The 10,338-nt window shown below is 37.3% G+C and overlaps 1 protein-coding gene across 3 annotated transcripts in view; it reads left to right on the forward strand.

Annotated features, from left to right (window-relative positions):
* Positions 1 to 10,034, forward strand: part of LOC136874707 (uncharacterized) — a 115,225-nt gene extending 105,191 nt beyond the window's left edge. For 2 of the 3 annotated variants that reach the window (XM_068227750.1, XM_068227752.1), the window contains one exon: positions 9,811 to 10,034. In XM_068227750.1, the coding sequence (XP_068083851.1) occupies positions 9,811 to 9,985 (175 nt within the window). In that variant the 3' untranslated portion in view covers positions 9,986 to 10,034. Of the gene's footprint in view, positions 1 to 2,045; positions 2,426 to 9,810 lie in introns of those variants that run through there. The other variant, XM_068227751.1, reaches the window with a different exon arrangement.
* The last annotated feature ends 304 nt before the right edge of the window (positions 10,035 to 10,338 follow it).

The raw sequence follows: 10,338 nt of genomic DNA on the forward strand, positions 1-10,338 counted from the left end.
AACTAATATAATAGAGTTTGAGGGACGTTCCACCATTCAACACACTGCAAAATATATTAAATTTATTGGGCGATATAAACAAGACAAACAAGTGTATTCCCGTGCTCCACGAACACACGACAGATTTTTAAACCAGAACCAATAACTTTTTAAGTGCCAAGTAGTTTATGTCCTTGTGTGCATTTCATTTCAGTGTGTATATATTTCATCCACTTTAATTAGAAACAAGAACAACAAGTCGAAGAACATTCTTAAAGCACCACGTGTTTCATGTCGATTTGTATATATTTTCAACCAGTGCATATGTTTCCAGTGTTCCGTGTTCCATGAACACACGACAGTTTAAACCAGAACTAAGTACTTTTTAAGTTCCAAGTATTGCATACCATGTGTACGTTACAATTCAAGGTGTATGTTTTCAACCAGTGGCAGCTGGTGCAGAAAGTCAGTTGTGTGCTGTAACCCATCCCCTCTCTACAAAATAAAAATATTTAGAAACATACCGATATGTGGTTTTCAAGAGGCTCTCCATTGAGTTTTCCACACTGAACAAGCACGCAGACAACCCCAACACATACACACATTCATCATAAACAAGTATAAAACTATATAATGAAACACGCAATTGCACCTGCAATGGTAAAATATTCATGAACTCAAACACTTGGTGTGATAGAACTTCCCAATGTTACCAACATCATTGAAATAAAACCAGCAATGTCGTAATGCAAAATTGCATGTTATGTTTTTCTAGTGACATTTACAAACTAGACATTTTTAATTAAAGAAAATTACAATACCATGTCCTTATTTTGACAACATATAAAGTACAGTTTTCATAGTTCATCGATTTATAAATGTGGCTATGGAATGGGCAAGTTGGTAGTATTCTATCCCCTTTGGTATTAAAAGACCTGTCGGGAACAGCTCTAGAGTATTTTGTTTTCCCGTTTGATTTGAGTGATCCCCTCTTAAATACTACCGCCATGTCAAGAGGGTGCCACTTGCTGCATTCTCATATCGGTGGTAATGCAAGTGCTGCCTCTCTGTGGTCGAACGAAGAATCGCTGTGAAGTGATGTCTTGGCTTTGTTTCTAGAGCATATTGGGAAAGTTGGGCATGCATGCGCAAAAGGCAGATTTCCTGGTTTCTGGCTAAACGCTTAAAATTCTCGCTGACCTGTGATCTCACAGCCACCCGGTGTGGAGCGCACGAGTAGTTACCTGGTTGTGAGGGGAGTTGAATAATTTCCTATTCTGTGGCTGACGTCTATCAATGCACTGTATTTAATTGTAGATAATATTTTTCAAGTAGGCAATGTGCTGCAGCACTTCAGCACATAAGGTACGGCCGCCCCTCTTTGCAACCCATTGATGTGTTTTTAGACAATCGCCATTATGTGTATTAATTTTTTATTATGATGTCTTATGTCAACCAGTCGAGTTGTATGTAGGCAACCCTAATGATGATTGTTATCAGATTCCCCTTGATTTGATATTCAACAAGAACTGATGATGACTCTAAGGGAATCGAAACCGGTCTTCGCACAATAAGTTTAATAATAGTAATAAGGATCACTCAAAAGAGTATAAAGTGTATCTAATATTAGTCTATGCTATACTGAGTCACAGATTTTGTTCTTTTTTTTTTGCACTTAAGGAGGTGATATTGTTCACATCTGTTCCCACAAAAAGAGCACACACAGTCTTTATTCAGGAAGTGAAAAATCTTCGTTGCGCAAATCTTATGGTGGAAACCGTGCATTGCATATCTGGTTATCAGATGTCTTTGCTCCTGAAGCTCCTTGGTCCAATTTCGATCTATCATCGCGCCCCTGGAGTCGATTTCCTTTCATTTTTCTGACAGTATCCGATGTATTTTACAATGTGTTGAATGATGGAACATCCCTCAAACTCTGTTATATCCCTATTCCTTTCCGGCCCAGTATTCCTCACTCAAAGAATGGTAAAAACTACTTGTTCAGATTGCATTATAATGAATAGGCGTACACTGAAGTGAAGTTTCTGTTTCCTTTCATTATACAGGAAGAGGACACTCAGCCTATTTCTCTGGAAGAAGACGATGATGCCAGTGCCGTGGGGACAGCAGGCGAGGACGAGGCAACAGGGAGCCATTCAAGTCCTGCGATCGCACTCACCCCTATAAAGCCCCCCGTTAAAAGGAAGGGTGAGAACGAATTTCTTACAACGGCTATAGAGACTTTGAAATGTGTCAAGGAAAGTCGCGTGTCAAAGTTCCATGCACACAGCAAATAGGGATGAGTGCTATGTATTTGGATTTGAAGCAAGTAAATGACCCCATAGCGAGGGAGACTTTGAAATTTAATATACAAAAATTAATTTATGAAGCAAAAATTGGCCAGCTTTCTGGTGGAATAACGTATGTTGTTCAACACCAACACCAAGATGAATAAATGTGGTTTGTTGAAATTTTCTGAGTTATTAATTTATGTGTGGAAATGTAAGTTACCTACCTGCATGTGTTCTTTCAGGAAATATATTATTGCTTCACATATTGCAGGAATAATTTTTGAGATCTGTTTCTTGCGATATTTTTACAAGGTACATGATATAAGAACGTATAAGGATCGCAGACAATAACTAGATGACCAAAATGACCATTTTATGAGCAGCAAAAATAATGAGACTAACATTTCTTTTCAGCATAAAAGAATTAGCTTTCTGGTTAGAAATATTTGTAATTTGAGAAAAAATCTGTTGTAGATACAATTAATTTCTTTTAATCCAAATTTAAAGAGTCATTTCAGAAAATGCGTCTAAAGCAATATATATTTGTAGGATCAATATTAAGCAGGAAATTCTTATTTTCATATTCGGGGCAATTGTGGGACCTTTTGGGAGTAATTCGTGGACATTCATAGGTTAAAGTCAGGCTTTGTTTTGATGAAATTTGAAGTAGCAAGAAAGCAGAAAATCAGTTAATGCAGGTATTCATGTGTTGTGTTTCAATATTCAGACCTGATGAAGATGATGTGACAATTAGCCATGTGAATATTAAGAAACTGCCACAACCTAAATTTGTGTGTACTGAAGATCATATCTGTTATGAATTTACAGAGGCCATAGATATAATGCAGAAATATAGGTCACTGGATTACTTTGATATTGTAGACTATAATAATAGCGTGTCCTTTTTGTCCATCTTGTATTTTATTGCGTGGCCTATGGTATTTCACATCGATGATGTGCAGTGAGTGAAGTTTTTTTATATGAGAAGTATTTCAATAATTACTGATCTGCACTTAGAGCTCTGACGGAAATTGGACAGTTTAAGGGCATTTAAAATAAGCCACATTATCATTCTGCAAAGTGCTAGTAGTACTGGTGCCTCCCGCAGGCAGTAGCCTCCAGTGAACTTCAAGACATGTATTGTGCTGCCCTCTTGTAGCATGTACCCAACTTAACTCGTACTGCATTGTTCCTGTACACAACGACAATATTTTCGGTCGTCATCTGTTTTTTTTTCCTGAATGGAGGATAGAAGAAGAAAAATCTTGCTATTGCTGTTGGATCTTTAAATTACGTATTAGCAGAGGAAAAAAGGAGGAAAATATACCCTTTTGATCCGGGGTAATTCTATCGCCGTGTGGTGATAGTCACCAGTCGGTTTTGATGTATTTTATTTGTCAACTTGGGAAACTGTAAGTAACTACAATCTTCGTTTTCATCCTGAAAGTATATGGATGTGATAACAGTAATTATCAGCGAACTGTTCCGTGTCGTCGGGTATATCTACACCTAAATTGTACTAAGTAAAATTCAATTATCACTGTTAGTGAAAAATTCGATTAACCAAAGAGACTGAATTTCTGGTTATCTTTATTGTGACTAGGTTATAAACTTTCGTGGGGCTTTTATGTAATTATTCATAGAATGATTTTGGGTTGTTAACCACTCTAGAGATGTTCTTTAAATACGAAAATTAATGTATTCAATGATTTTGTGACAAGTTCGTCTCCATACTTCTACTGTACCTTCGAGAGTACGTCTTAATTTTAAAAGGAGGTATTATGCATTAATCCTGTCTGGAAAATCTTTAATATCTTACTGTACGAAGCATTGTTTGAAAATGGGAGAATGTAGGAGTAGAAAAATTGTTTTCAAATGACTGGTTCTAGCTTTGGTTGATTATCTTGTAAGGGTAGCCATTTTCTTGGTCATGTGACCGGTTACCTTGGTTACATTCACAACCCTTAGTTGGTGAATGTAATTATTATATTTTGACATTTGACGTCTGATACGACTGTTGCTGGTGGACATATGACGTGAGTTGAGTGTTTTTTGTTCTGGTTGGGTATGTGAATCGGAGTTTGTGCTTCGTATTTCTGCGGTTCTTGGTGTTCTAAAGTATTAACATTTTAAACTAAATAATTAGTTTACTTGGTGACTTTTATTTCTAATTTCTCCTCTATGTTTTATTTTAATTACGCTCGCCTGATCTGCTCTTGGTGCTTTTTGGGGATCAGTAACTTGGCTTTTCTGATTTATGTTGATGAACTTCTGAAGTAGTCATAGAAAAGCATTTTTCTACTCTACTACCATAGTGTAATCAAACCAAGATTTTAGGGTTGGAACTTTCTTTAAGTACTACGTTTCCTAATTTACCCTGAAATATATTCCAGATTTATCCTACGTTTTGAATAGTGAAAGCAGTTTCTTTTGATTTTAATTTGAATCTAATTCGATGTCCAAGGATTCCTAATTTAATTTAATCTTCCCTGTGTCTTATATGCAGGACTTATCTTTTGATTTGTGTCAACCTTTTCTTTCCTATTATTAAAGTTCCTGTTTAACTTAAGTCTGTTGTTTTATTTTAGTCAGTATTAACTTCTTTTACTTAGTACTAAATTATTTATTCTTTATCCACCTGACCTTGGTGGGCCCTAGTATCTTCCACGTGTTGCTACGACCTTCTATTGGGTATTTCCGTGTTTATACTACCCTTGGTCGTGCAAATACTATCGTGAAATACCTCCTTGAAAGTACGCAATAGAGCAGTCGCCCAGGTGGCAGATTCCCTACCTCTTTTTTCCTAGCCTTTCGTAAATGTTGGCAATGAAATTGGGAATGTATCGAACATCTTCCTTGGCAAGTAATTCCAAACCCTAACTCCCCTTCCTGTAAACGAATATTTGCCCAAAAATTGTCCTCTTAAATCTTCATATTGTGATCTTTCCTACATTTAAAGACATGTCATTCCACGCCATCTCTCCACGGACAGCTCAGAACATACCACTTAGTCGAGCAGCTCATCTCCTTTCTCCCAAGTCTTCCCAGTCCAAACTTTGCACCGATATTCTTTTGTTGGAAATACCCAAAACAAATCTGTTTATCTTTGGAATTTTTGGAGGATATCAATGTTGGCTTATACCGGTATTTTAATTGAGCAATATGTATGGACAGTGGTTACCATTTATCGCAATTTTTCTCTGTTTTGGTAGTAATTGAACGTGATTATGGTATCTTCAAGTATCAGGTAATTTTTAACAGTAAACATCTGTTTAATTTAACAAAAGTAGTGCAATATTATGCTAAAAAGGTTGTTTTAAAAAATCAGTCAAATAATACACATAAGCTCGTAATTTTTAACAGTAAAAATCTGTTTAATTAACTAAAGTAGTGCAGTATTATGCTAAGAAGGTTGTTTTAAAAAATCAGTCAAATAATACACATAAGCTCTATCTTACTTTTGCCTCGTTATCTGTCAAAACAAGATTTGTCATTGAATTAACACATGCCCACCCATGCCTGTTCTAACATTGGCCCAAACCAAGGGGTAATTGTGGACAAAGTTTCTGTGGAATTGCTAAACAATTATAAGATTTATAATACAATTTCTTCCTGGGAATGAACTGTGGGTACCAAATTTGTGCAAAATTTCCACTTTGAGATTTAGTGCCCTAGAATTAAAAAGTGTTAATTTCCGTCCTATAATTACCCCAGCTGTCCCTATTTCGATGTTCCCGAGAAACTTTGGAGAAAAATATTGCCTCCTGAAGTTATCAGTAGAGGTGGGAACTACAAACATTGCAGAAAAGCAATTAGTCTGGGAGCAGTGCAGATGAAGTTTACCTTTATCACAAATATTATAATAATTATTTATAGATCCACCTGTTCAATACAATGCAATCCACTATTTCACGTGGTTAAAATTTATACATAATACTTAAAATTCATAGGTACATGTTTCACCCTTTTTATGGGCATCATCAGTCTATGTCAATCTTAAAGTTATTGGATATGGGATCTTTCTAATCTTATAAACTATAGAATAAAATGTTGAACAATGATCTCAAAAAATGTTATACAGTAACATTAAAATGAGGACAATGCACAGAAAGTTTCTTAAAAATACTAATCAGTAACGTAACATCATTCTTGAGGTAAGTTTATTAATATTCCATACATAACATTAAAATGTGTGTAATTTTTTGAACAAGAAATCAATATTTGTAGAAAGAGTGCATCAGCATTCCACATACGCATCAGATTGGCTGTAAAAGTGTTCCTTGCACTCAATGAAACATAATCTTTGAAATAGAAACGAGACAAGAAAAAACTCATAATGCAATAACCTACATGTTCTAAATGTATGTAATATGTTACATTCAGTTTCATTTGCATCTACTATGCACTCGAATCACACAATATCACGTATGATTTCACTGATCTGAAGAGAATATTTCTTCTAAATTAGTACTTTTCTGAACGTTAGATGAAGTCCCCTGTTTATATGCGCTGGGTACCAGTGGCGGTTCGTACATGAAGGGCTTTTTGGCGCCACCCCGCCTCATTTAAAAATATTTTAATGTTATTTCACTCTGTGATTGATTACATGAAGAGATGGACAAATGTAGCGAAGTCAAACTTAAGTGGTGTGATATTCAGTTCTACAATGTTGTCTTTATTATTTCGGCTGTAAACATTTTCCTTTTCTATTTTCAAGAAAATTGCAAAGGCTTTCAGACCGTGGCATCTGTCCAGCAAGCACGATGTTTTCTCTTTAGTCATGAGGCGCTCGGACTGTGGCAGCAGAGCCCTGAGTAGGTCCCCAGACTTTGCAAGTGTGCGGGAGGAGCCAGAAGGACGGCGTTGGCTTGTCAGGGGAAGGAAGAGTGCAGACGGGTGTATAGTACGCGAACCTTTTCTTGATCCCAAGTTCCCATTCAGCACTATGGAGCTCAGGGATCAAGAAAAGGTTCGTGTACTATACGTCTGTCCGGCAGAGCCCTCAGTAGGTCCCACGAGTTAACAAGTGTGCGGTGTGCGAGAGGAGACTGGAAGGATAATATTGGCTTGTCAGGGGAAGATAAGAGTGCAGGTGGGTGTAAGCGGTAAACAGCGGAGCCCTCTGCAACAACGCCAACCACTTTGCAATGTACCTAGGCCTTTCCCCACCATTTTGTAAGAGATTAATTTCAAAACATTTTACAAAACAATGAATTCCATTATACTGACTATTTAAACGATTCAGTTCATTTAAGAGGCTAAAATTAAGATTCTAAATGTAACCATAATGTAACGGCACTAATTTCTAGGGTGGTCTAATTGTTAAATATGTTGTCATGCTTTGAAATTTGACCAAGGAGGGAGAAAATTCGGGAGTGCACTATTTGTTTTCGTGAATGTTGTTATCTCTTGTGATTGTGATCAGTGTAACAGTGCAGTGTTATAGTAGTCGGGATTACATTAGGTGTTAGCCTGTTAATATGTGTGTGTATAAATGCGATTGTAGTGTAGTTAATAATGTAGTGCAAGCAAATTTCTATTCAGCCAGTGTCATCGTATTATTATTATTATTATTATTATTATTATTATTATTATTAATAATATTAGTATTAATCTAAAAGTATCGTGGTGATCGTCAGTGAAAACTGGACCAACTGGGGAGGGGAAAGAGATGGCGACACAGCCCTGCCAGAGCAATTTGTCACGAACCGCCACTGCTGGGTACCTAGGAAATATAAAAAATCTGATTGTGTTATAACCTTGCAGGTCATCCTGTTCTGTTCTGCCAAGACACACTCCCTAATTCTGTAGGGAAGAAGTCTGCAAACTCTTCGCGAACTTCCTTAGAGGGAAGTGTATTTCTCCTTGGTATTCTTCGTAAAGGAAGAAGACCCTCCACTCCTCCTTCATTCCTCCACATTCCAGGAATGATGGTACCAGTGTCAGTACCTTCATAGTCAAATGAGACTGTTGGAGAATACGCTGCTTTTGACGAAATACTTCGACGGAGAAAGTTGTGCAAGACTGTGCTTGCCATCACCACAGAAATTGCAGTATTCACTGAAGCTGCCGTAGGTTTTCTTAAAACCCTGGGCACTGAGGACAGAATTCCAAAACCATTTTCCACGACATTACGAGCCCTTGAAAGCCTATAATTGAATATTCTTTCTCGTGATCCTTTCTGATGTGTTCCGGAAAATGGTTTCATGATATTTCTTGTCAGTGGAAATGCCTCATCGGTGACTGACAAACGGTACAGAATTCAGCCTGCCTGGTAATGGTTTCTCTTGCGGAAGGTTTAGGCCATTGCTTTCAAGTGACGTATATAGTGTTGGGTTCCTGAATACTCCAGCATCAGAAATTCGTCCTTGGCAGCCAATGTCTACAAAAATGAACTTATATGAAGCGTCCACGAGTGCTAGGAGAACAATACTGAAGTGATTCTTGTAATTATAGTAGAGACTTCCACTGTTGATTGGTGCCTGGAGAACCACATGTTTTCCATTCATCGCACCAACACAATAAGGAAAATTCCACTTTACACGAAATTCCTTTTCCTTTTCTGGCCAGTATTCTTCTGAGAATGTTACCTGAAACAAATATTGACATCATATGCATATACTGTACAAAATATAATAAATATAGCTGTAATTGCATTAATTGTGTTGTTATTCTTATAATGCAGGAAACAGTCTCGCAGTGTTCGCCAACCCACGCTCCCAAGTTGAGAGCCCTGGGACCCCTTTTAGTGGCCTCTTACGACAGGCAGGGGATACCATGGCTATTATTCTACCGCCCTCACCAACAGGGGGTAGTAAACAAAGATTTTGCTAGTCCATCTCAACAGAGATTTTTAAGAGCACATGAAATAAGAAAGTAAAAGGAACAAGGAGGGTTATAGTGTGCAAAAGGCTGTGAATAGTTGACGCTTTAACTCAATCACTTTCCGCAAAGAAACTTACTTCACCGAGCTCGATAGCTGCAGTCGCTTAAATGCGGCCAGTATCCAGTATTCGGGAGATAGTAGGTTCGAACCCCACTGTCGGCAGCTCTGAAAATGGTTTTCCGTGGTTTCCCATTTTCACACCAGGCAAATGCTGGGGCTGTACCTTAATTAAGGCCACGGCCGCTTCCTTCCCACTCCTAGCCCTTTCCTGTCCCATCGTCGCCGTAAGACCTATCTGTGTCGGTGCGACGTAAAACAACTAGCAAAAAAAAAGAAACTTACTTCTCTCACATTACACTTCTTTTATCTATTTTCATATGTGTCAAAGTCACAATAACGAAAATATAAAGTGAGCCTCTCAAACAAGTGGATTAATAGTCGGTTGTAGTCAAGCATTAGCCTATTGCTAGTAAGATGCCCAAAAACATATACAACAGACCGATTCTAACCTCCATTTGGATCAGCTGACTAATGAAGTAATATTGTTAGTGAAGATATTTTATTAGTCGTATGTAAATCTTTGTGAACCAGAATTTGGTGAACTAACAATTACTTTTATGAGTTCTAATATTATTATTTGGTTTTATGAAACAGGGCCCTGAAGATAACGAAGAGTATTAAAGAAGCGAAGAAGAAAAATTTGCAGGTAGCAAGCAAAGATCAATGTGATGTATTCGGAGAACTAGTTGTTGCCTCTCAACAAATACAGTACTCAACTGCAAGAGGTGAAGGTGAAGGACGAAGTGGTCCAGGAAACAATGAAATTTAATTAATATTCTGAAACTGTTTTTTGAGACAAATATCTCTCAGTTAACTGTGGTACCGTCTACTGAAATTACGTATGTTGCAAAAAATTAATGAAGGATAGTTGTGTATTTGATTAAAATGTAATACAAATTCTATAGATTATTCACAATGATAACAATATGTTAAATTTGCCTGCATGTGTTCTTACATTAAAGATGATATAATTGCTTCGCATACTTCAGGGATAATTTTTGAGATTTGTTGCTTGGACACTTTCACCAAATACATGATGCTTGTGTAAGAATCTCCTGAGGCCAGGAAACGCAGAGTTATCCCAAGACGTAGGTGAGGTGGAATAGCTGCTCGTAATTGTGT

Source organism: Anabrus simplex, chromosome 5 (assembly GCF_040414725.1).
Source record: "Anabrus simplex isolate iqAnaSimp1 chromosome 5, ASM4041472v1, whole genome shotgun sequence".
Taxonomy (NCBI): Eukaryota; Metazoa; Arthropoda; class Insecta; order Orthoptera; family Tettigoniidae; genus Anabrus; species Anabrus simplex.